The 27,738-nt window shown below is 40.4% G+C and overlaps 1 protein-coding gene across 13 annotated transcripts in view; it reads right to left on the bottom strand.

Annotated features, from left to right (window-relative positions):
• The window catches only part of USP45 (ubiquitin specific peptidase 45), a 67,282-nt gene that overhangs the window by 23,796 nt on the left and 15,748 nt on the right, over window positions 1-27,738 (bottom strand). For 8 of the 13 annotated variants that reach the window (XM_008263309.5, XM_051854465.3, XM_089332829.1 and 5 more), the window contains 5 exons: window positions 26,236-26,336; window positions 15,881-16,023; window positions 15,406-15,501; window positions 11,042-11,172; window positions 5,490-5,577 (listed from right to left, as the gene is read on the bottom strand). In XM_008263309.5, the coding sequence (XP_008261531.1) occupies window positions 5,490-5,577; window positions 11,042-11,172; window positions 15,406-15,501; window positions 15,881-16,023; window positions 26,236-26,336 (559 nt within the window). Of the gene's footprint in view, window positions 1-5,489; window positions 5,578-9,930; window positions 10,206-11,041; window positions 11,173-15,405; window positions 15,502-15,880; window positions 16,024-17,190; window positions 17,327-26,235; window positions 26,337-27,738 lie in introns of those variants that run through there. The other 5 variants (XM_070073756.2, XM_070073755.1, XM_089332833.1 and 2 more) reach the window with 2 other exon arrangements.

The raw sequence follows: 27,738 nt of genomic DNA, 5'->3' as shown, positions 1-27,738 counted from the left end.
GTGGTATATCTTTAGGATAATAAAAGTGTAATATGAGTAATTTAGTGACAGCTCAAATTAAAAGGAAAAAAAGCAAAGAACCTCAAATAAGTTGAAAAGACTGCCTGGAAAAGAACTGAGTCTCACAAATTTATTTTGTAAATAAAAAATTTGTAGTTTCTGGTCAATGATCCATTTAGTGCTGTGTTCAGCAAGAATATACTCTTCAACTTTACAGTCATAAGAAAAGATGTTAATGAAACCATATGAAAAGAGGTCAGTAATTTTTAATCATTACTAAAAGATCCTGGTGGCAGACATAACACAGTAGCCTTTCTTCAATCAAAAAACACATGGCAGTGACACACGACAGCGACAGCACGATCAGCAGCTGTGGCGTTCCCAGGCCAGACAATGCAGCTCCTGCCTGGGCATGCACTGTAACTGCCTGCCACGGCTCTCCTCGCCCAGGAGGCTGAATAGACCCACAGACTCGACATTTTAATTTTGCCACACCCAGTAAAACCCTCAAACCGAGGAATATAAGAGCTTTCAAAACCAACGTGTCCTGCTGTACTGAGTAAGTTTTTAAGATACTGTGCATCCCAATGCACCATTAAGACCAAGAGGTAATTTAACTGTAACAAAGATTATTGTCAAATTATGGAAGCAAAATAGAAAAAGAGAAAAGAAAAAAGGATGGGGATAGATTTTTATTGCTCTATCAACAGAGAAACCCACTGCAAAGACGTAAATGTAATTAAAAACAACAATCATACATGACCATTATGTAGTAAACAAATTCCTGTAATCGCAGGGAGAAAAACTATTGCAGCAACTGAGAATGATCAACCTTAATTTCTTTTTAACTAACTCTTACATCATCTGTATGCCCTGGGGCATCATATTGCATTTACTATCCTCAGTACAAAGAGCAATCTCATCCAGTTGATGGATCAACTCTCCCAACAAGCATACCAATATGTCAGTTAATGGATCAGATGTAATACTTCTCCAATGGTGAACTAATTAAAATTTAAAAAAACATTATTTATACTGATTGTGGATGACTAAGCACTAAAACTAAACCTCAAAAGGCTGTGTTAAATGAGTATGTTATCTTATTAAAATGCTGTCATGGTCACTGCAAAAAAAATAGTATTGTATATAAGAAAGACTGTTCATTTTGGAGTCAGAAGGACCTGAATTTTAAACTCTATTCTAAGTACTTAGTTCTGGATTTAAGAAAATGTGATCAAATATGAGTTCATGGGAACTATGCTAACGTTCCTAAAATGTAACTAATAATAAATCTCTTTAATCGATTTTTTTAAACAAAATACAGGGGCCAGCGCTGTGGCCTAATGGGTAAGGCTGCTGCCTGCAGTGCTGGCATCCCATATGGATGCCAGTTCAAGTTCTGGCAGCTCCACTTCCGATCCAGCTCTCTGTTACAGCCTAGGAAAGCAGTAGAGGATGGTCCTAGTTCTTGGGCCCCAGCACCCGCATGGGAAACCCAGAAGAAGCTCCTGGCTTTGGATTAGCCCAGCTCCTGCGGTTGCAGCCAGTTGGGGACTGAACCAGCAGATGGAAGGCTTCTCTCTCTCTCTCCCTCTCTCTGCCTCTGCTTCTCTGTGACTCTGCCTTTCAAATAAACAAATAAATCTTAAAAAAATAAAAATACAAGTAAAACATAACACAGTATTATACTGTCACTTCTCACTTTTTTCAACTCACAACATAATCAACACCACTACAAATCCTCAAGAAACCAGCTAGTATAATTTACTTACGAGACTATTCTGGTTTTCTTCCCAATTCAAATTCTCAAATGAAGTTGTCATTCCACAGACACTCAGAAAACCCTAGTAAGAACACAGCACATGGGCTGCACATGGTACAACACCATTCCTCAAGGAGACCACAATGTAAGGGAAGTGACAGAGAATGACACAGATCTATATAGAAGGCAGCATGGTTCATAATCAAAATATAAAAGCAGAGACCAACACTGTGGCATAATAGGCTAAGCCTCCACCTGTGGTGCCAGCATCCCATAAGGGCGCCAGTTCATGTCCCAGCTGCTCCTCTTCTGATCTGGCTCCCTGTTAATGGCCTGGGAAAGCAGTGGAAGGATGGCCTGAGTCCTTGGGTCCCTGCACCCACATGGGGAGACCCAGAAGAAGCTCCTGGCTCCTGGCTTCCCAGCTCAGCTCTGGCTGTTGTGGCTATTTGGGAAATAAACTAGCAGAAGGAAGACCTCTCTGTCTCTCCCTCTCTTTGTAACTCTGCCTCTCAAATAAACAAATAAAAATCTTTAAAAATAAAAATAAGAAAATATTAGAACCCTAAATCTCTCTTCATTGAAAACTAGCATTAGAAGTAAAAAGAGGCCAGCGCCCCAGGTTCTAGTCCTGGTTGGAGCGCCGGATTCTGTCCTGGTTGCTCCTCTTCCAGTCCAGCTCTCTGCTGTGGCCCAAGAAGGCAGTGGAGGATGGCCCATAGTGCTTGGGCCCTGCACCCACATGGGAGACCAGGAGGAAGCACATGGCTCCTGGCTTCAAATCTGCGCAGCGCGCCGGCCATAGCAGTCATCTGGGGGGTGAACCAATGGAAAAAGGAAGACCTTTCTCTCTCTCTCTCACTGTCTAACTCTGCCTGTCCAAAATAAAAAGAAGTAAAAAGGTACTACTTTGAGCTGGAACACTGCAGTATTTATTTATTTTTAAATAAATATGTAATATTGACACCTAATCAATCCAATGAAATTTTTTTTTTTTTAAGATTTATTTATTTGGCCAGCGCTGCAGCTCACTAGGCTAATCCTCCGCCTGTGGCACCAGCACCCCGGGTTCTAGTCCCACTTGGGGCGCCGGATTCTGTCCCGGTTGCTGCTTTTCCAGTCCAGCTCTCTGCTGTGGCCCAGGAAGGCAGTAGAGGATGGCCCAAGTGCTTGGGCCCTGCACCCCCACGGGGGACCAGAAGGAGGCACCTGGCTTCTGGCTTTGGATCGGTGCAGCGCACTGGCTTCAGCGCGCTGGCCGTGGTGGCCATTTGGGGGAAGAACCAACAGAAAAAGAAGGACCTTTCTCTTTGTCTCTCTCTCTCACTGTCTAACTCTGCCTGTCAAAAAAAAAAAAGATTTATTTATTTGAAAGTCAGAGTTACACAGAGAGAGAAGGAGAGGCAGAGAGAGAGGAGCATCCTCTGGGTCTCCCACGTGGGAGCAGGGGCCCAAGGACCTGGGCCATCCTCTACTGCTTTCCCAGGCCAGCAAAGAGCTGGATTGGAAGTGGAACAGCAGGGTCTTGAACCGGTGCCCATATGGGATGCCGGCACTGCAGGTGGCGGCTTTACCCGCTGTGCGAAAGCGCCGGCCCCAGTATTTACTTTTTTAAAAAGGGTTTTGGGGGCAGGGTTGATCTTGCTTAAAAACACTTATCACAAGCATAAGAGCACTTCATTTATACTTTCCTGCTTTACATATGATGAAAAATTGTTATTTTCTTGCATGGAAAAGAAGTATTCACCTATTACACCAATTAGGATGGACAGGCGTGGTCCACCATGCTAGGCTCAGAAAATAATGCTGAGTTGAATCTACTGTTGAGAATGTTAGCAATGTCTGCTATGAGTGACAAAGGAGGGAAGTGGAGATGTGTGCTATTTATTTAACATGTTTGATATCTTCCATTTTCTCTGATAAATATTAAGCTACTTGCATAGGACCCTCCCGCCAATGAAATTAAATTTAACTAATTTAATGTTAAAGTTAATAACAGCCATTCAATTAAGATGGTTAGAATCCCAATGAACATCATTTGGAGAAATATATGCAGTCCATGATTTATTCTTTTCTTTCTGAGAAAAGGTTTCTGATCTGTAAGGCTGGAACTTCACTCTCCTGGACACAAGGGATTGATCCCAAAGTGCAACAAGTCCAACATGGGATAATAAAGTTTTTCTCTACAGGAATTTAAAACTGGGACACACAATTTAGTTTTTATATAGGAGTCTTCAAAAAGCTCATGGAAAATGAAAATTATGAAAAAAACCACACATGGATTTCAAACCTATTTTTCTATCAAAATAATTTCCTTTTTTAAAGATTTATTTTATTTATTTGAAAGACAGAGTGTTAGAGACCGAGAGAGAGAAGAAGCTCCTGGCTCCTGGCTTTGGATCAGCACAGCTAAGGCCATTGTGGCCATTTAGGGAGTGAACCACTGGATGGACGACCTCTCTCTGTCTCTACCTCTCTCCGTAAGTCTGTCTTTCAAATATAATAAATAAAAATTAAAAATTAAAAAAGGAAGTAATGAGACAATACTGAAGATGAAGTACACAGTAGTGGATCATACATATCAATTGTCAAGGAAAATACTAATCTTGTTCATGCTCCAACAGAAGAGGACTGATAATTAACAGCAGAAACAATAACCAGCACCATAAGCATATCAGCTGATTCAGCTTACATAATTGTGATCGAAAAATTAAAGTGGAGCAATCTTTCTTTTCTTTGAGTGCCAAAATTGTTAAACCCAGAAGTGCTGCAGACAAGAACAGAGCTTTTAGTGACATTTTAACAAGTGGGATCAAGATACTGCCAAGAATTATAACAGGAGATGAAAAAGCTTTATCAGTATGGTAGTCAAAGCATAAAAGCAATGGCCACCAAATGGTAGAAATGGTCTAGGCCCAGCAAAAATTGATCAGTCAAGAGTAAAGGTCATGGCAAGACTTTTTAGTGATGCTCAAGGCATTTTGCTTGTTGACCTTCTGGAAGTGGAAGAACACCACCACCTAATTATCAGGAGGGTGTCTTGTGCTACAATTCAGACAAGCAAGCAGAGAAACTACTCAATCTACAGAGAAATAAATGAGGATGATCTACAGCCAGGGAACATGGAGAATGCTTCCTGGATTCCTGACAAGTCATCACTATATCTCGGGATACCTGAACTTTTAAGACTCTCTTTTCTTTTTTTAAACAGTTCGAATTTATTTTCTTTATAGTCAAAGGACATTAACTAATAAAGGGCAACATGGCTATAACAGGTTAAAAGGAAATCTTGCAAAAAGAGGAAAAAAGGAATTATACATAGAATATTTACTTTAAAAAATAATGTCTTAACCACACTTTAAAATCACAGGGGAAACCAGGGGGGAGGGGTGATTCTAGTAGTTAAGATGCCCACATCCCAAACTAGAGTACCTGAGTTCAATTTCTGGCCACGGCTCCTGACTTGTTTCCCACCAGTGCAGACCTTGGGCTCAAGTAATTGGGTTCCTGCTACCCAAATGGGAGACCCAGATGGGAGTTCCTGGCTCCTGGCTTTGGCTTAGACCAGTCCTGTCTATCGCAGACATATGGGAACTGAACCTGTAGATGGGACCCTTGCTTCACTGTGTCTCAAATACATAACTTTTTAAGCTATAGTAGAAATGAATACTTCCAGTTTGTATTGTCTTCTCAAAGAGGATACATGATAAATATAAAGGGATCTAACCTTCGTTTCTTCTGTCCTCACTACATCCAGCAGGTAATGGAGAAGCTCCTGACTGTCCTGTTGTTGGAAATCTTTAAATCGAGGTGCCCTATGAGTTAAAAACAAAAGAGGAAAGAAAAAAATCATTCCATGATTTATCAATAATGTTATCCTTATTTAAAACTACAGTGAAGTAACACAGTCAAACATTCAGTTTACTATTTTCTCAACTAAGTAGAAAGAAAATGGGATTACTAGTTCAATTAGAATGAGATCTTAAGTGTCCACTAAGGATGATCCGCTGTCATTTATCAAGGAACTACTACATACATGTCAGGCATGATACTAGGAGCTTTATATGCAACCTTGTTTGGATATACTTTTCTAAAGCTTACCCATAAGCACTGAGAGGGACTATTTAAATAACTTGCAAGGTCATAGAGCTAGCCAAAGAACAGTATTCAAACCTCAGTTACTGTGATTGATTATATTCTTATTTTAATCAAAAGAAAAGCCTGAGTCTTTATATTAAAACACACACTGGGGTGGCTCGCATTGTGGTGTAGTGGGTAAAGCTGCCACCTATGGATGCTGGCATCCCATATGAGTGCTGGTTCATGTCCTGGCTGCTCCACTTCTGATCAAGCTCTCTGCTAACGGCCTGAGAAAAGCATCAGATGGCCCAAGTGTTTAGGCTGCTGCAACCCATGTGGAGACCAAAAAGGGGCTTCTGGCTTCGGATTGGCCCAGCCCCAGTTGTTGCAGACAGAAGATCGATCTCTCTCCCTTCTCTCTCTGCAGCTCTTTCAAATAAATAAATAAATAAATAAATCAATCAATCTTAAAACAAACAAACAAAAAACACCACAGACTGGGGCAGGCATTTGGCATAGCAGTAAGACTTCTCTTGGAATGCTTGCATCCCATATAGGAGTACCTGGTTTTAGTACTCTGCTTCTGATACAGCTTCCTGCGAATGTGCACCTTTGGATATAGCAGATGAAGGCTCAAATACTTGGGTCCCTGCCACCCACTTAAGAAACATAGTTGTGGTCTCTTAAGTGTGTACATTCTAAACTAAACACAGATGATGGGTGAATTAGTAAATGAGAAGATATTATTGAGGCAACACCCACAATACTACAGTATAGAGTACTCTATTTTAGTCTCCCTTGAAATTTTGGTGGCACTCTTTAAAGTATACCACACCACAGATGATCAAAAACTAGGATTTTTATGACTCTGAGTTGGTTTATATGTCTTTGTTAGCATAAATTTTATCTAGTTGATTGCAATTCCTCATGGACAAACCTCCCTCTGCAAAAAGCTCGCCACATCACACACACTAATAACATAGAAGACTACAGGAAGTGAAAGGGCATGAAATACAACCAGTGAAATACAACTAAGATCTGTATCAAAGTGGTTAATACTGTTTTTGACAAGGCATTTGACTTTTCTGGTTTTGACAAGGCATTGTTGTTATATAAGATGTTATTGTTGAGGGAAGCTGGCAGAAGAGCACACAGGAACTTTGTACTATTTTTATAACTCCTTGAAATCTTAAAAGGCTTTTTTTTTTAAAGATTTATTTATTCAAGAGACAGAGTTACAGAGAGAGAGACACGCACACACAGAGAGAGAGGTCTTCCAACCACAGGTTCACTCCCCAAATGGCTATAACAGCTGAAGCTGAGCCAAAGCCAGGAACCAGGAGCTTCTTCTGGGTTTCCCACACAGGTGCAGGGGCCCAAGGACTTAGACCATCTTCCATTGTTTTCCCAGGCCATAAGCAGAGAGCTGGACTGGAAGATGAGCACCCAGGACTCAAACTGGCAACCATATGGGATTCTGGCACAGCAGGCGGAGTAAGTCTTAGCCCCTGATGCCACAGCACCAGGCTCCATTCACACTCTTTAAAATAAAAAGGTATTTAAAGAAAAGAAAAAAAAAAAAAAAGACAAGAAAGCTGAAGAATTTGCTTCCAAGTAAACTTATCACAAGTGGTTCAAGTGTCTGATAAGCAGAAATATCAAGAGACCAGTTCAACTTCCAAAAATCAATCAATATATACACAAAACATGGACAAATCACAAAATAACTATGCCAAGTAAAAGAAGCCAGGTAACAAAGAGTACTTAGTGTCTGTAGCCATTTATAAGGTATTCTAAAAAAAATACACAATAGTCTATAGCAACAAGTAACAGGTAAATGGTAAGGTGCTCAGAGAAAGGGACTACTAAAGGGCCTGAGGAAACTTCTGAGAGTGAGAGATACCATTATCGTCCTGACTGTGACAATGTATACACATATGTCACAAATACATACGTATGTCAAAACTTAACCATATAATACTTCAAAAATGTGTAGTTTATTGTATGTCATGTATGACTCAGCAATAGGCATTTTGCACAGCAGATGAAGTTAAGTCAATAACTGGGATGCCTACCTCCCATACCAATGTGTCTGTTTCAAATCCCAGCTACTCTGAATCCAATCCAACTTCCTGCCAAAACATACCCTGGGAGGCAGCAGATGATGACTCAAGCACTTGAGTCCCTGCCACCCACATGAGAGACGGGGACTGAGTTCAGGCTCCTGGCTTTGGCCCAGCACAGACTCGGGTTTTGTGAATATTTTGGAGAGTGAACCAGCAGAGGGGAATTTTTTTCTCCTTCTATCTCCATCTCTTTCAACTAAATATGAAAAATTTTTAAAAAGTTTAAAGGTGTAACTCAGTGAAGTTTTTCAGAACATTCATCAATACAATTTACTAGTCCAACATACAAACAAAAAGCCACATGGGTATTTCAACAGATGCAGAAAAAGCATATGAGAGGCTGGTGTTATGGCACAGTGGGTTAACCCACTACCTATGGTGCACCAGTTAGTGTCCTGGCTTTACCACTCCCAATACAGTTCCCTGCTAATGGCCTAAAAACAGTGAAGATGGCCCAAGTATGTGGGCCCCTGCCCCCCACATAGGAGACCTGGATAAAGCTCCTGGCTCCTCGCTTTATTGTGGCCATTTGGGGAGTGAACCAGCAGGTGGAAGAACTCTGTTTTTTGGTCTCTAACTCCGCCTTTCAAACAAATAAATAAATATTAAAAAAAAAAGAAAAGAAAGGAAAAAGAGGGCAGGCATTGTGGCATAGCAGGTAAAGCTGCCACCTGTGGTGCAGGCATCCCATATGAGCAATGGTTCGAGTCCCAATTGCTCCGCTTCCAATCCAGCTCCCTGCTAATGGGCCTGGGAAAGCAGCAGAGGATGACCCAAGTGCTTGGGCCCCTGAACCCATGTGGTAGACATGGAAGAAGCTCCTGGCTCCTAGATTTGGACTGGCCCAGCTCTGGCCATTGTGGCCATTTGGGGAGCTCTCTTTCTTTTTTTTTTTTTTTTTTCTTTCTTTTTTTTTTTTTTTATGTTTTGACAGGCAGAGTGGACAGTGAGAGAGAGAGACAGAGAGAGAAAGGTCTTCCTTTTGCCGTTGGTTCACCCTCCAATGGCCGCCGCTGCAGCCGGCGCACCGCGCTGATCCGATAGCAGGAGCCAGGATCCAGGTGCTTTTTCCTGGTCTCCCATGGGGTGCAGGGCCCAAGCACCTGGGCCATCCTCCACTGCACTCCCTGGCCATAGCAGAGAGCTGGCCTGGAAGAGGGGCAACCGGGACAGAATCCGGCGCCCCGACCGGGACTAGAACCCGGTGTGCCGGCGCCGCAAGGTGGAGGATTAGCCTATTGAGCCACGGCGCCGGCCAGATCTCTCTTTCTATCTCTGTCTCTTCCTGTCTCTCTCTGTAACTCTGCCTTTCAAATAAAAAAATTAAAATAAAAAAATTTAAGATTTATTTATTTATTTGAAAGAGTTACACAGAGAGGAGAGGCAGAGAGAGAGAGAGAGAGAGAGAGAGAGAGAGGTCTTCCATCCAATAGTTCACTCCTCAATTGGCCGCAACGGCTGGAGCTGCACCGATCCGAAGCTAGGAGCCAGGAGCTTCCTCCAGGTCTCCCATTTGGGAGGGGCCCAAGGGCTTGGGCCATCTTCCACCGCTTTCCCAGGCCACAGCAGAAAGCTGGATCTGAAGTGGAATAGCTGGGTCTTGAACCAGCGCCCATATGGGATGCCGGCGCTTCAGACCAGGGCGTTAACCCGCTGCGCCACAGCGCCAGCCCCTAAAATTAAAATATTTTTTTTTTAAATAAAAGAAAAAGCATTTGAAAAAATTTAATAGTCATCCTTAATAAGACTTCCAGGAAAACTAGGGAATAAATGAGAATTTCCTCAACTTGATACAAGACTTCTATGAAAAAGCCTATAGTTATTATTATCTTACTTAAATTTGAAAGAGTGAATGTTCTCCCCAATATCAGGAACAAGGCAAGGATGCCCCCTTCAATATTCTAACATTACACTGAGGTTCCAGTGATAAGAGATGAAAAAGGGACCAGCACTGTGGCTTACTTGGCTAATCCTCCACCTGTGGCGCCAGCATCCCATATGGGCGCCAGGTTCTAGTCTTGGTTGCTCCTCTTCCAGTCCAGCTCTCTGCTGTGGCCCAGGAAGGCAGTGGACGATGGCCCAAGTGCTTGGGTGCCTGCATCCGCATGGGAGACCAGGAAGAAGCACTTGGCTCCTGCCTTCAGATCAGCGCAGCGCTGGCTGTAACAGCCATTTGGGGAGTGAAGCAACGGAAGGAAGACCTTTCTCTCTCTCTCTCTCACTGTCTATAACTCTACCTGTCAAATGTTAAAAAAAAAAAAAACTCTAAAAAAAGAGATATGAAAAGATATAGCTTGAAAATTAAGAAATTGATCTTCATTAGACAATGACATTATTTTCTGAAAGAAAATTCTCAAGAATCTACAGAAAACCTGAAGGAATAGCAAGTGAATTGGACAAGGTAACAAGAAACAAGGTCAATATATAAAAACCAAATATATTTCTATGTATTAGCAATGAACTGGAAATGGAAAAAAAATTTAAGTGTCATTTATAATAAATAACATAAAAACATGATATTCTTAAGGTAAATCAAACAAAATATATGCAGACTTTACATGCTGAAAACTGCAAATGTTGATGAGAAAAAACAAAGGCCTAAATAACTGAAAAGAAACAGTCATTGGAAGATTTGCTATTGTTAAGATATCAGTCAGCTCTCCCCAAATTTATACATTTGATACAAACCCAATTGACCACCTGGTCCTAAAATTCATATAATAAAGCAAAGGATCTAGAAAGTTTGAGAAACAGCAAAATTCAAGGACTCAAATATCCCGATTGCAAGACTTATTATGAAGCTACAGTAATCAGGGCAGTGTAGTATTTGAGGTAAAGACAGACACAACAATCAATGGAACAGAATGATGTTAGAAAATAGATACAAATTGGGGCTGGTGCTGTGGCGCAGCAGGTAAAGCCACTGCCTGCAGTGCTGGCATCCCAACAGTGACTAGTTCTTTCTCTTCACAGTCCAGGCAGTAATAGCAAAGTTAGGGTAAACCTTACATGATGAATACATCAGTATTTAGGATCGCATCATTATTTACATTAAAAATCTAACTGTACCCACTTCTGACAAAGCTGATTGAAAAGAACTTTTGGAGAAAGTGGTCCTTTTTCAGTCTCCCTCATGCTGTGCAGAAACAGGAACAAGGCTGAGGTCAGTGGGCCAGGGCTTGGAAGTTCCACCACCAATGGGTCCTTTAAAAACATGATTAATTCCAGGTCAGCAATTTTAAAATATTATTAAATAATATCTAAAGAGCTGCACAATATACACTAAATAAACTCAAGAATATAAAGAAATTTTATTCCTTCATATACAAAATAAATATAGGAAAAGAGAAAACAGGATTAAATGCCTTGCCTTAAGAAGTACAGGGATTTTCATGCCCTCTACCCTTTACTTAATAAAACCATTAGCTTGAATGAAATCACCAATTTTTCACTGCATGTGATTATCCCTTCAAAGGCCTCTCCTACAAGTAAAATTACTAATGTTGCTATTTGTACATCTTCACAAATAATCACAAATTTATTTATTAGCAAAATTCCACATATTTCCAGGACCCAAATATTTTTCTAATAAAACTAAGAATTATTGTGGCAAAATCAATATAACACACCCCTCTTTTAAAAAGGAGACAAACCTTGACAAAAAGCAGTTAATATTGTATGAAAGATTAACATTTTATTTTAGAATTTCCTTCCCAAGTTTTTTTTAAAAAAATTTTAATGTTGAATTGTCAACTATATACATTCACTTATTTATTTTTATTTGAAAGGCAGACAGAGAGAGATAGACAGAGATCTTTCACCTACTGGTTCATTTTTCAAAAACAATAGCCAGGGCTGGGCCAGGCTGAAGCCAGGATTCTAAAACTCAGTGTGAATCTTCCACATGGTTGGCAGGGAGCCAGGTATGTGAGCCACCACCAACTGCTGCCCAGGGTATGCATTAGCAGGAAGCTGGAATTGGAAGAAGAGCTGGGCTAGAACTAGGCACTCTAGTGTGGAATACTGGCATCCCAAGCAGTATCTCATCTGGTGTGCCAAACACCCAGCTTTCCTCTCCAAGTTTTGTTTTCTAAAATACAAGGGTACTTCCAGAAGTTCACTGAAGGATGGAATCAAAAATATGTTTACTTTGGTGCAAAAAGAAATCTGAAATCCAGGCTGGCCCGTGGCTCACTAGGCTAATCCTCCGCCTTGCGGCGCCGGCACACCGAGTTCTAGTCCCAGTTGGGGCGCCAGATTCTGTCCCAGTTGCCCCTCTTCCAGGCCAGCTCTCTGCTGTGGCCAAGGAGTGCAGTGGAGGATGGCCCAAGTCCTTGGGCCCTGCACCCACATGGGAGACCAGGATAAGTACCTGGCTCCTGCCATCGGATCAGCACGGTGCGCCGGCCGCGGTGGCCATTGGAGGGTGAACTAACGGCAAAAGGAAGACCTTTCTCTCTGTCTCTCTCTCTCTCACTGTCCACTCTGCCTGTCAAAAAAAAAAAAAAAAAAAAAAAAAAAAAAACTGAAATCCATGCCTATTTTTCACAATATGTATTTTCTATTAACTTTTTGAGCTCTTATTCATGGATTTCAAAAATAATATTTTGCACTGATTACTAATATGCCTGACTTCTAACACTGACTGATGCCCTCCGGTTAATGTCCATCAGGAACACATCTGTGATTAAGTAACATGGGTATATTACTATCGTTATGAGGGAGAGGACATATGCCATGGTGGCCAGGGAGTATTTCAGTACGAGGGTATTATAAAGAACCCACAAAGGACTTGGGCTTGGTTTGGGTAATTTGGAGTGGGAGAGTCTACGGAATGGAGATTAACTCTAGGTTAGATGCCACCACAACTTGGAGGTAATGTTATGATTGGCCATCTCAATAAATCACATCTATAGCAAGGAGGAGACTAGATCAAGGATCAAACTATAATTGGTAAAGAAGTCACTCAGGGGTTGGTGCTGTGGCGCAGTGGGTTAAAGCCCTGGCCTGAAGCGCCAGCATCCCATATGGGTGCCGGTTCCAGTCCAAGCTGCTCTTCTTCTGATCCAGTTCTCTGCTGTGGCCTGGGAAAGCAGTAGAAGATGGCCCAAGTGCTTGGGCCCCTGCACCCAAAGAAGACCCAGAAGAAGCTCCTGGCTTCGGATCGGCTCAGCTCTGGCCTTTGCGGCCATTTAGGGAATGAACTAGCGGAATGGAAGAAAGATCTCTCTCTGTCTCTCTGTCTCTACTTCTCTAACTCTTTCCAACAAATAAAATAAATCTCTTAAAAAAAAAAAAGTCACTCATTTTTCCTTTTGACCAAGAAAGGGTGCTTGGGATTTTCTAAATATCAGAGTGACCTTCTTTATGTTTAGAAAAAATTATGAAGCAGCCCTGCTCTGTCTCATTTTATCACAATCTCAGTGAATCTCATCTGAAGTTGGTGTTCTATGAGATTATTTAAATAACAGAATTCTAGCTATTGGTGCCAACTAGCTCCTGAATAACAGCAGCAGCTTTTTGCTTTTGCTTTTGTTTTCCCTTCCTTTTCACTAGTTTAAAAATCCATCATCAGATTAGCTTTAGAAAACTTTTACATGCTCACTATTAAAATCAACCTATTATGGGACCAGTGCTGTAGAATAGCGGGTAAAGCTGCCACTTATAGTGCTGGCATCCCATATGGGCTCCAGTTCGTGTCCTGGCTGCTCTGCTTCTGATCCAGCTCACTGCTATGGCCTGGGAAAGCAGTAGAAGATGGCTCAAGTCCTTGGGCTCCTACACCTGTGTGTGAGATCTGAAAGAAGCTCCTGGCTCCTGGCTTGGGATCGGCACAGCTCTGACCACTGCAGCCATTTGGGGAATGAACCAGCAGATGGAAGACCTCTCTCTCTCTCTGCCTCTGCCTCTTTGTAACTCTGCCTTTCAAATAAGTAAATAAATCTTTAAAAAAAATTTAACCTATTCTATCTATAGGACACCTACAAAGACTTAAATTGAGCAATACATGGTATTTATGCTAACTTTCAAGATAAATATTTTATTGTAGAAATAGTCACACCATTGAAACCACTTTAAAAGAACAAAAAATGCTAAATTTAAACAAATATAACCAGTAACTGCAAAACAGAAGTCCCAAGCACTTTACACAACAAAAGTCAAACTCTTTGTTTTTCTCAGTGTGTTTGTTTTCAAAGTGCTTCAATATCTTTGTACTGTTTGATTCATGGCATGTTTGAACTATAAGCATATCTTAAAGTTATGATTTCAGAAATTTAAAATCTGAGCATTTCACAAAATGGTTTTTAAAAAATGATTTGTGTATTTGAAAGGCAAAGTGACAGAGAGAGAGGAAGAAACAGGAAGAATGAAATCTTCCATTCATTGGTTTATTTCCTAAATGGCTGTGATAATTGGGAGTGGGCCAGGCAGGAGCCCAGAACTCGATCAAGGTCTCCAATGTGTGTGACAGAGACCCATGTACTGGAGCCATTCTCCATTTCCTTCTCAGGCTCTTCACCAGAGAGCTAGCTCAGAAAAGAGCAGCCAGAACTTGAACAAATGCTCTGATATGGGATGCTAGCATTGGAGCTGATGGCTTAAACCACCAAACCACAAAGCCAGCACCCACAAAATGCCGGCCCTATGGCGTAGTGGGTAAAGCTGCCATCTCCAGTGCCGGCATCCCATATGGGTGCCGGTTCGAATCCCGGCTGCTCTACTTCTGGTCCAGCTCTCTGCTATGGCCTGGGAAAGCAGTGGAAAATGGCCCAAGTGTTTGGGCTCCTGCACCCACATGGGAGTCCTAGAAGAAGCTCCTGGCTCCTGGCTTCGGATCGGCACAGCTCCAACCGTTGCAGCCAATTGTGGAGTGAACCAGCAGATGGAAGACCTCTCTCTCTCTGCCTCTCCTCTCTGTGTGTAACTCTTTCAAGTAAATAAATCTTTAAAAAAATCCTTTTGAATTATTATTATTATTGTTTTTAAAATTTATTTATTTATATTATTTGAGAGGCAAAGCTACAGACAGAGAGAGGGCGAGACAGAGAAAGGTCTTCCATCTGCTGCTTCACTCCCCAAATGGCCACAAGAGCCAGAGCTGGGCCAATGCAAAGTCAGGAGTTTCCTCTGAGTCTCCCACGAGGTTGCAGAGGGCCAAGCACCTGGGCCATCTTCCACTGCCTTCCCAGGCCATTAGCAGAGAGCTAGATCCAAAGAGGAGCAGCCAGGACACAAACCAGTGCCCATATGGGATGCTGGTGTTACAGAGGAGGCTTAACCTACTACACCACGTCACAAGCCCCAGATTATTATTATTTTTTCTTAAAGTCCTCTGACTACCATTCTAGTTGATAGTTCTCAGAAACAGGTAGGATAGATTTTGGCAATATCAGCAGCTCATCTGAAAACAGCTATTATCCAGACAGTTACACTTACCAGCTGAGAGTCTGAGGAAGGAAAAATCTTGAATTTTGTACCGTTTTCTTTCATCTCATTCATAAGTTCAGTCAGGATATAAGTCTGTGACAAGTTCTAAAGAAAAGAAATGTAAAGTTTTCTAATTTGGTTATGGTATGCCTCTGATTTTATGAAATAAATACTCTCTCAAATTTCATCCAGGATACCAAAAATGTCTACTTCAAAAAAAGTTTTAAATTGAACATATTCATACTCAGTACATGTCACTGTTACTAATAAATCCCTGGTAAAATATTATACACATGACCTTTCTGAAGCACTGTATGTAAAGAAGGTATATGTGATGATAAGCACTCTTGTAAATAAGCAAAATAAAAACAGAGAAATTTCTACAGGAACACTGAGCAGTTGTCTGAAAGTGTACAGGTGTGCCAATGGCCATATAAATTAGGACAATCTGCTACATTTTGCCAATCTTTCTGATGACTTTTACCTGAATGACTGCATTAAAAAAACAAGTATTTCCTAAATTTGTAATTCCTTTTACAGATGATCCATTGCTGCTTTTTCTTCCCTTCTTTATTTCACTCGTTTCACATTTTTCTTCACAAAGTTTCATGAGCCTAGAAACTGCACCTATAAGTTAGAGAAAGCATAACTAAATAAGAGGCAAAATTAAATATCATTTGATAGTTTAAATATACTATTTAAAGTTAAAACACTGTCTCCCTGAAAAAGTGTTCCCAAAAGGTCAAGGATATAAATAGGGATGTCTTTGTTGTTATTCATTATTGCTAGAACAATTAACCTAAATTCATTTTAAATATTATAAGGAACATTTTAAATATAATACTTTAAATATAATACAAAATAACTTGCAGATGATTTATAAGTTCAATGTAAGGAGCTGACGTTGTGGCACAGCAGGTAAAGCTACCACCTGCAATGCTGACATCCTATATGGGTGCCCATTCAAGTCACAGCTGCTCTACTTCCGATCCAGTTCCCTGCTAATGGCCTAGGAAAAGCAATGGAAGATGGCCTCTGCCACCCTCGTGGGAGATATGGAAAAGGCTCCAGGCTTCACCCTGGCCCAGCCCTGGTTGTTTGTGTCAAAATCCACATATTCATAAGCCACCCTCCTTCATGTCCTTTGTTTATCTGCCTCTATTTTTCTTCTCCTTATTTCCTGTATGCACTACGTATTTTTTCTCAGATTTACCTCTTATTTCTCATTGGGTTTCTGAACTGCTAATATGTCAGCCTCTAATTTATATCTAAGATTCTACCTAGAGCCTAGAAGGCTGATTCAGACTCTCATATTGCTGTTGCCAACAGATAGCATCATAATGATTTTTAAGGGATTTAAAATAAAAGCATATTTAAATCCAAGCATTATTCCATCTTTTCAGGTAAGTTGTTAACTATTGTCTCACATTTATAAAACTCAGTCTCTGATATTTCAAGGGATTTGTCCAAAGTCACAAGGATAATCTTCTGATCTAAATTCAATGTCATTTTACCACCCAAATTCTCTTCGGTGATTTATGTACAATGAGAATTATGAAAGACAGTGGTGCAATATTCTTACAGATTTGAGTCTATGCAGCCCTGAACAAATATGACTCCTCAAAAGTATTTATTCAAAATTCTTAACAAATATTGCTATAATATTTTTTAGCTTTTTAGCATAAAAACAGAATGGCTGAAGAAGTAAACTATAAATAACTATAAATATTTAAAGTAGATACGCATTATTCATTTGGAAAAATATTCTCAGAAATAAATTTTATTTTATCTTACCAAAATAAATAACACTTTTAGAACCATAATATCCAAATGATTTATGTATCTGTGTACCACATTTATCCATCAGTTTTCAAAACATCTGGGATAGCATCCCAAAGTAAACAATGTTCATAAGACCATCTGGACAAAACTGCAGGCAAAAAAAAAGCATAAACATATGGAAAAACAGATTTTCCCCTTCCCTTCAGCAGTAAGGGATAACAAATGTCAGCCCTAGAAACATCCACGCTTCACTGTGCGATGCTTTTCAGCACCACCTGGCGCTCCATGCAGAGCCACCAAATATGGACAGCACTGCCAGAAAGAACATATCTGCAGGGCAATGGCAATAAAAATAGTTTATTTCATGGCTAAATAGCCACTTCACACAAGTGGCAAGGGTCTGTCTGTTGACTTTCACATGTAAGTCTGTGAGAAAATATTCAAAATTAGCTCTGCTATTAGCCTGGAATATTAAACAGATCTGACAACTAGAAAACAGAATACCATTTTCTAAGAGCTATTTAAGTGTCTTACTTAAAGTGTAAGCTTTTTATTTTACTAAGTAGCACATTTAGAAAATGTTGCCATTTAAATTCAGTTGATTTATCAAATGTCCATTGTGTGCTAGGTACTATATGAACCATTATCTATAACTGTTTACACTTAGTTGCTGATGACTTATAACTGGAATATAAAGAATATATAGTGAATAGACATTAAGACTTAAATTTATAATAATATCTCAGTAAAATTTTTGGAAACTAAGTATATATGTTGTACATTATGCACTATGAAACTAAAACCTGAGAGCTTAAGATTCCAGTTTAAGGGGCCAGCACTGTGACATAGCGAGTAAAGCTGCTGCCTGTAGTGCAGGCATCCCATATGGGAACCAGTTCAAGTCCTGGCTGCTCCACTTCTGATCCAGCTCTCTGCTATGGTCTGGGAAAGCAGTAGAAGATGGTCCAAGTCCTTGGGCCACTGCACTTGCATGGGAGACCCGGAAAAAGCTCCTGGCTCCTGGCTTCGGATCGGTGCAGCTCAGCCGTTGAGGCTAAATGGCGAATGAACCAAAGGATGGAAGGCCCCTCTCTCTCTCTCTCTGCCTCTCCTTCTCTCTGTGTAACTCCAATTTTCAAATAAATAGATAAATAAATAAATCTTTTTAAAAATAAATAAATCAAACATTCCAGTTTAAAGTAGGTTTCAGAATAAGTCTCTCGATTATTTGACACACATGCAGGCATGTGTGTTTTAGTAATAAAGCAGTTTATAACTTCTAATGAAGAATGTTCTAATCATCTCATTTTCACAAACAGCAAAGCTTTCCCAATCTGACTGCAAATATTTTAGGTCATAATCACGTTAAGAACTCCCCTCTTCCTTTATAAACACAAAAACAAATATGTTGACTGAATTTCAGCATGTTTTAAAGTTTGGTATAATTAAAAGAACAAAGCTGCTATCACAATATCAAAAAAGAAAAACTACACAAATTTTTTATCCACACCTATGAAAAAATGGTGCCCAGAATTAGAAAGAGTAATCACTGAATTTCAAGTTTATTTTCCTCAGAGGAATGACTTAACTTCTCCAAATTACCAGCACTGTCAGATGTTTGTTCACATAACCAAATAATACAAGGGCCCTTCAGAAATTTTGTGGAAAATGCTCATTATCTTTTAATTGTATTTTCTCACAAACTTTCTGAAGTACTCTTATATAGATCCAGAATGCAAAGGACATTAAGAGAGAACTTCAGGCATTCTAGCTAATTTCTAAAGCTCTTTCCCATCTCTGTAGTTTATCCTGAAGCCTAAAATCTGAATACTCAAAGAGTAGCTGGTTAGTTGAGAAAGCCTGATAGGTTTTGTGCACATCTCAAGTCCTATAAAAGGGAAAACTGGCTGAAGCATCAGCAAGGCAAAACAAAAACCGTTACCAACATGTCTAAGACAACCTAAAAAGTAGTCTTAAGAATTCCCTCAAATTTTTGTGCCATAAAGTGAGTCAATACTTAAAGATCTAAGCGGATTTTTTTTCAAAAACTAGTTTTAGGAGTGGGTGTGTGGTCTAGCAGCCATGACCTAGACACTAGATGTCCATATCCAATCTTAGAGGGTCCTCAGCTCCTGGCTTCAGTTTCCTGCCAATGCAGATGGAGGGAAGCAGCAAAGAAGGCTCAAGTAACTGGGTTCAGGCCACCCAAGTAGGAGACCTCGATTGAGTTCCCAGCTCCAGCCCCAGCCTTGGCCCAGCTCCAAAGGGTGTTCTCTGTGTATGGCACTGTATCTCCCTCTCTAATAAATAGGAAAAAAAATTTTTTTAAACATCATTGTAAGGATATTAAATAATAATTTAAAAAAATCTTAATGGGGTAAAAAAATTTTAGGTTAATATCTTTGTAATCTTGGAGAGCAAAATGACTTCCAAAGTACAATCCCAAAGACCAAAAGCCATTATAGAAAAGATTAATAGACCTGGCAACAATATTAAAACAATATTAAAAATTCACTATGGCAAAACTAAACTTAAACAAAGTTTAATATGGAAAAAGGGGCACTGTTGTCAACTATACCATTTGCATTATTTTTCTGGAGGGCAGCTTAACAATTAAAATAAAAATTTAACATGTGGGGATGGCGCTGTGACATTATAGGCTAAGCCTGTGCCTCCAGTGCTGGCAATCCCATATGGGCACAGGTTCATGTCCCAGTTGCTCCTCTTCCTAAGCAGCTCTCTATGAATGGCCTGGGAAAGCAGTGGAAGATCGCCCAAGTGCTTGAACCCTTGCACACACGTGGGAGACCCGAAAAAAGCTCCTGGCTTCAGGTCGACTCAGCCCCAGGCGTTGTAGCCATTTGGGGAGTGAACCAGTGGATGGAAGACCTTTCTCTCTGTCTCTCCCTCTCTCTGTCCATAACTCTACCTTTCAAATAAATAAATAAAATCTAAAAAAAAAAAAAAGTTAACGTGCTTATGATTTGGCCAAGAAATCCCAAAAACTTACCCCCAAAAATGGAAGAATAAGTATATACAAATGCAGCATTGCTTATCAAGGGAGAAAACTGAAGACAAGCAAGAGTGAATTCATTGAAGTAATATTAAATTGATATCTTTTTTTACTCAAAGGTATATTTGTAAATTGCTGCTTTATTTTCCCCCAGAGGTAAAAAAGGATGTAAACTTATTTTTCAGTATATTTATATAAGAAAGAATAGTTTAAGAGCATTATCTCCCTTCAATTACCACCTCTGATAATTGAATTTTAACAGAATATTTTATGTCCTCTTTAATCTTGTTAAAAAACACCTTCCCACCAGTATTAAAGTTATGAGCTAAATTCATGGCTTTAGAAAGAATTTGGGATTGTCTATCAGCTGCCTAACTCACAAAAAGCAAATCAATATTCAACAATATTATTTCACCAGGAATCCCTGTGTCATCTGTAGGTATTTGTAAAATACTTCAGGGACATTTATGAGACTACTGAAGTACCAGATCTCATAAGCCTGTGGGAGAACATGTCCTACTTTCTTAAGTATTTTTGGAGCAGGTTTTAGGTTCACAGCAGAAGTTACAGAGATTTCCCATTTACCACTTGCCCCCACACATCCACACAGCCTCCCCCATGATAAACATCCCCCACCTGAATGGTTCATTTGTTGTAACTGATGAACCTACACTGACACGTCATTATCATCCAACGTCCATAGTTTACATCAGCGTTCACTCTAGGTGGCGTGCATTCGATGGATGTGGACAAATGCATAACGACATGAATCTACCATCAGGGTATCACACAGAAGGGTTTCCCTGCCCTAAAAATCCTGTGCTTTGCCTTCTTTTCACTATCATCAAAGTTTTTTGGCCTACTTTTTAGTGATCCATACTTCTGAATGGGCCTCACAAAAGTGTTTATTTGTCCCTTTTCAGTCTTGCATTATGTATGAGCTTTTTATTATGTGTATGAGGTTGGGGGCAGTGGAAGGAGTTTTTCTCTTTTTGACTTGGTTTTTGTTTTAAGCAAATCCTAACATCAGATGTGAAATCTGCACAGCTGTAAGCATTCTTCTGGGAACCTGCACTGGGGCTCATCTCAAATGCTTAATGCAATTACCTAAACTAGTCATGTAGTATTAATGTAATTTGGCCATCTCTACAGCTGAAAAGAAGTTTAATCTTTAAAGAGTAAAAAGGAAAAGCTTCCTGCCCCACAATTCCCCTACCTTGAAACCAAATAATTAGCTCATCTGTTTATTCTCATAATCTACTAACTCCCAGTTAACCCCTAGCCTTAGAAATCCTTATTTAGCCACATGATAAAATGAGGTTAACACAATGAATGGGTAGGTAGCATACAAAGGCATTCCTATCTGCCTCCTTACAGACAAGTCAAGTGATATAGCTAGAATACAAAACTCACCAACCACTTATCTTCTTAAAACTCAACAGTGGTACCTTAAATCAGAACAACTCCACAGTTTGTGGCCCTTGGATATCTATCCCTACGTATCTTTCGAGTCTCACCTCAAGCCTTCCCTCAACACTACAAAACACAATTTTCCAGCTCTATGGACTTCCCAGAAACCTATTAAGCTCCCTCATCAACAAGCTATTTGCTCTGCCTGGAACACAAGTCTTCTCCCTTTTTGCCTAGATAATTTCTAGCTATCCTTCAGCACTTGGCTCAGGAGATCATTCCTCAAAACAGAATCTTCCTAGCTCCACCCATCTAGGCTAGATAGTGTTTCAAAGTGTTCTCAGAATGCCCTTCACTTGCTCCATCAGGGCACTATTTAAATAAGCAACAATTACGATGAATGTCTGAGTATATCCTTCCCAAGGTCAAAAAGCCAGCAATGACAAGAAGTGGGGAATAGATCTGTTTTGTTCACTACCATATCTCCAACATCTAATACATCAATTGGCATAAGGTGAAAACTCAAATATATAAAGACAATGATAAATAATTTTAATGTGAATATTCAGGGTTGGGGGAAAATACATGGCTTTATCAACGACATCAATAGAAACTGGTTATATTCAGGGCCGGCACTGTGGCACAGCAGATTAAAGCCCTGGCCTGAAGTGCCGACATCCCATATGGGCGCCGGTTCTAGTCCCAGCTGCTCCTTTTCCGTTCCAGCTCTCTGCTATGGCCTGGGAAAGCAGAAGAAGATGGCCCAAGTCCTTGGGCCCCTGCATCCACATGGGAGACCAGGAAAAAGCTCCTGGCTCCTGGCTTTGGATCAGCTCAGCTCCAGCCATTGCGGCCATCTGGGGAGTGAACCATCAGATGGAAGACCACTCTCTCTGTAACTCTGTCTTTCAAATAAATAAATCTTTAAAAAAAAAAACCTGTTTACATTCTATTTCAGTTTAATTCACCAAGTATTTCTTACCCACACACATGAGAATCAAAAAGAATGTAAGCCAGATTCCTGTCCTCAAGGAACATACTATTTTGAGAACATAAGATATATGCAAACATGAAAGCTAACCACCACTAAACAGTATATATGAGATCCTAAATTGTGCTGCATAGACACCGCGGGCTAGAGAAAACAAAAAAGACTAGGCCAGCATCCTAGTAATAGGATTTGAGCTGAGTTTTTTTTTTTTTTTTTTTTTTATTATTTTTTTATTTTTGACAGGCAGAGTGGACAGTGAGAGAGAGACACAGAGAGAAAGGTCTTCCTTTGCCGTTGGTTCACCCTCCAATGGCCGCCGCTGCAGCCGGCGCACCGCGCTGATCCGATGGCAGGAGCCAGGATCCAGGTGCTTTTCCTGGTCTCCCATGGGGTGCAGGGCCCAAGCACCTGGGCCATCCTCCACTGCACTCCCTGGCCATAGCAGAGAGCTGGCCTGGAAGAGGGGCAACCGGGACAGAATCCGGCGCCCTGACCGGGACTAGAACCCGGTGTGCCGGCGCCGCAAGGTGGAGGATTAGCCTATTGAGCCACGGCGCCGGCCTGAGCTGAGTTTCAATGGATAAGCAAGGCTGAAGACAGAAAATGAAAGCCTGATCTTCAATGATTCCTCTCCTTTACAGTTTCTCTCAACCGACTATTACATAGTTCTTCGAATCTGAGGAGCTTTGTGCTAGTTCAGCCATTCTTCTCAAGTGGGACTAAAAACATCTTCCTCTTTTCAGGGGCTTTTAAGATCAAAAAGTATTTTCAAAATAAACCTAAGATGTTATTTGCTTTTTTTACTTGCATTCACTCTCAATTATACAATGCAGTCTTCCAGAGGCTTGTAGAACATGTGTGCACAACAGACTGAATGCAAAAGCAGAAATAAGAATTCAGTTGTTTCCTGCTAAGCCAGATATTACAGGGATTTCTAAAGATGTAAAATAATGCCACTCATTAAGCTTCTTTTGTTTTCAAAAATAATTATATTTCCTAAAAAACAAGGTATTGTGTTAACATGTCAGGAATTTACCTTTTTTCAGTAAATATTTATTAGTTTTAATTTCTCATATGATAAATAGTGACATACCCACCCTACATAACCAAAGCTCCTTGAATGCTCAATAATTTAAGAGTCTAAAAAGGCACTAAGACTGAAAGTTGGAAGTTGGCTGAGCTGTTTACAGGTAGGGGCACTAGCCTTGATTCTCTGTGTAGACAAACCATATCAAATGTAACAGAAATGAAATTCACCCAGGCACTGTGTAACTTTAAAATATGTTCAAGGTCTATTAAACAGGTACAAGTTTTCTTCTCAGTAGTTCTTTTTACTTATTTGTATTATTCTTCCACCCAAACACAATATATATAGTTTCATATTACTTTTTCATTGCTATTTATAGGCATTTTTACATTTCTGTAGTCTTCACAATTATCATTTAAAGTAACTACAAAATCGCATCTATCAGACTATGGCAGATTACTAATGCCCCCCCCCCGCCCCCCAAAAAATGTACATCTAAAATGCAAAGGGATTTAATTTTAAATCAAACTTGCCTGAAAGATTCTGTATCTTGACCCACAAAGGTAAGGACATTTTGCCCCAGAACGTGTGGAAACCATGAACTCAAATCTCTGTCTCTCTCTCTCCCTAACTTTGAAGGCTCTACTCGTCCTCAAACTGCCTCAAGAGCCCATTTCCCATCATTCCAGGTGCTGCTCAGGGTGCCGCAACACAATTAAGGTTTCCAGCAGTGCTCCCAGCCACCCGAGATGATTACTCCTGTTATCTCCATCTGGCCAAAGTCCCTCCTCTTAGGGTCGGCTTGAAAGCCTGATCACCCATGATTCCTTTCCTTTACAGTTCCTCTCAACAGATTATTACATAGTTCTTCGAATATCTGAGGGGCTTTGAACATTAATTAAAACAGAAACCTTATGCTGCTGGTTTTATCATTACTTTTTATCACACACCTCCTTTCTGAAGTTAAGCCTCTTGAGGGTAGAGACTGCCTCATCAATTTCTATTCCTGAAAGCACTAGAGGGAAGACACAGAAAGTTCTGAGGAAAAACGGGGCTCAGTGAACTGGGTTTCATCTGTGGTCCCACAGCCAGTGATTGAGGGCGTTAGATGTGAGTGTCACAGCCCTGACTCAAAGCCCATGCCCTTCCTACACCATTCCAAGCTCCCTGCCCACCATCTTTCAATAAACATTCAAAAACTCTGTGACACTGAATGGAAATCACACTGGCTCTGTCCTTAACCTCAGGGAAACTATAAGGTAAAAAATACCAAGAAAAGAATTTCCCCAATAGTACTTCCATCACTCGTCACACTATATCTCTGCATATCTTATTATGGCAACAACAAAATGAAGGCCAAGTGCAGTTTTCAGGGACAGCATTAATGGAAACTTCAGTTCCTGATGTCTATTAAATGTCTTTCATTGTCACACTGCCCTGGTTCTTTCTTTAGAGCAGCCATCGAATGGCTTCGATGGCTGCCACATACTTGGGAGACCCCATTGAATCCTAGGTGCCCTGGCTTTGTCCTGGCCCAGCCCTGGCTGTTGCACACGTTTTTGGTGACTGAGCCAGTGGATGGGAGATCTCTTCTGTCTGTATCTCTTCAGCCCGGCCCAGCCCTTGTTGTTGTAGATGTTTTGGGGATTGAACCAGAGGATGGAAGATCTCTATCCCTCTGTCTGCCTCTCCCTTTCAAACATACTTACATAAATGAAACTCCAATACAAATTTTCAACATCAATGCTCAGGTGAACTTTCCTGGTTAACAACATCTGTGCATATTGTCACACAATGATGTGGATGTAAGTGGCTTTTTTTTTTTGGGGGGTGGTGAGAGGAGGTCTCACTCCCTTTGTATTGGACACACATTTGGGATTCTCCTGTACCTTTAAGGATCTCCTGTTTGGACTGGTCCTACTTTATATCCTTTACGCTGTAATAAAACTATAATTACAAGTATAATACTTTCCGGAGTTCTCTGAATCTTTTTGTTGAATTGCAAACTAGAAGAGGACCCCCAGATGTAGCTGGTTAGTTGAAATGTGCTGTTCTAAGAACCCTCCAGTTTGTGGCTGGTATCTGAAGTGACAGCAGTCATGTGTGCAACTGAGCCCTTAACTATGAAGTCCAGCCTAACTCCAGAGACTTGTGTCAGAAATGCACTGAAATCATACCACAAACAATAATGGCTATGTGCCAGGCACTATGCCAGTAGTTTTATATCATTTCTAAATCTTTAGAAAATACCATCTCTGAACCTCACAAAAATCCCACAAGCTAGGATTACTGGCCTAATTTTTGTAATTAAGTAAAAAAGGAGTAAGAACCATCTGGCCAGGAAGTGGGGGAGCCTAAATTCAAACTCAGGACTGTCTGACCTCAAAACCCACAATTTAGTCACTACATACTTCAGCTTCTTAGATGAGTTACCTAAATGCACAAGATAATATCCTAAGATTGCACCTAATAATGCATGACATGCATAAGATCCTTATGCAAGTTACAGACTGAAATGTTAACAGTAAAATTTTAGTTATGAATTTATGAACTTTTTATATGAAACGTGAAATGCCATATTTTAATGCAAATTTCTTCAGCAATCATTTAACTTACTTGTTTGTGTTTTAGAAACATGTTTCTGGAGAAAATCAACAATCTGAGCCAAAACTTTCTTATTACAATGTGTTGATAGCTTTTCATCACACTCGTAACACCTGAAAAAATGTAAAATTTAAGAAAGTATTATGAAAGCACCTGCAGTCATTTTGCACATTAATAATAAAGCTGGCCTTTAATGATTTCTTGAAATTACATGGGAAGGAATGTAAAGGGGACGGTGCTAGGTAGAGAAACAAGTGGGGTAATTCTCACAGAGCCTTACAGCTCAAATGAAGGTCTGAAACTGATCTTGAATTTACTGGAAGCTTTGGAGGGGGTTTCAGCAGGATAGTGATGTGATCCAATGTACATTTTAAAAGCATCACCCTGAATGACACACTGGACTGGAGGGCACCGGGAACAGAAACAGTTCAGCACAGCAGCAATGCATATGGAGATGCGGACATGTTCATTTTTAGGTAGAAACAATAAGGAATCAGATACAAAACTTGAGGGAGAGGTCAGTATCAAAATAACTGCCATGGGAAGAGAGAAGTGAGTGAAGACACGTCAGCGAATCTCAACAAGAGTGATTTTTCTGCCCCCAAAGAACATCTTTCAATGTTTGGAGACATTTTTGGTTGTCTATTGGTTGCTAATGGGAAGCTGCCAGACACCCTAACGTGTAAATGACAGCACAAGAAAGAATCTATCACAACAAAGAATTAGTCCAAATTCCAACCGTGCTGAATTTGAGAAATTCTGGTCTAGATGAAACAAGACTTGCGAGTTGCTAATGTCCAAAGCTTGGTGACAGGTACAGAGGAGTACCATTTTGTTTATTTTTGTAAAAAAACAGAGATGAAAGGGCTTTCCCTCTTTATACCTGTTGGGCTTCTTGGTTTGATTACTAAGGATGAAAGTGTCACTGAGAGCTGGGGCAGACACAGCTGTTTCATTTTGTTTGGGGCTTCTCTGGAGGTAGGAAAGTAGGAAAGAGATCTTCCAAAGCACATTCCATTTCAGAAAACTACCCTCAATGAGGTTTACTCACTAGTACACACACTTCTCTTGCTACCTTTTTCTCAGACTGTGATTCCCAGAGCAGCAGCAATGGCAGCAACTAGCAACTAGTTAGGCAAGCAAATTCTCAGGCCTGCCCCAGGACTACTATACAGGAATTTCTAGGCCTGGAACTCAGCAATCTGCCTTAACAAGCCTTCCTGATGATTCTGAAGCACTCTAAAAACTGAGAGCCACACAAGGGTATTACCTCCCACTCTCTGGGCTCCGAGGCATCATCAACATACTAAGTCCCCTCTGTTCTCACTTCATTCCCCCCAATACTGCTATTTGGGGCCAATAACAGCAATAATAAAAAACACAAATGCAGCAAACAGCCAATCCCTATGACTGTATTAAATTACACAATGATGATCTCTCCTATGAATCAAAATATCCTGTTGTTAATTTTAGAATTCTGAAATAAAAACACAAAGTTAAAATAGTTTTGTCTGA

This window comes from Oryctolagus cuniculus, chromosome 5 (assembly GCF_051225735.1).
Source record: "Oryctolagus cuniculus isolate XC-2025 breed Fujian yellow rabbit chromosome 5, ASM5122573v1, whole genome shotgun sequence".
Lineage (NCBI taxonomy): Eukaryota > Metazoa > Chordata > Mammalia > Lagomorpha > Leporidae > Oryctolagus > Oryctolagus cuniculus.
Note: the sequence above shows the minus strand (reverse complement) of the source record. Positions and strands in the feature narration are given on the sequence as shown.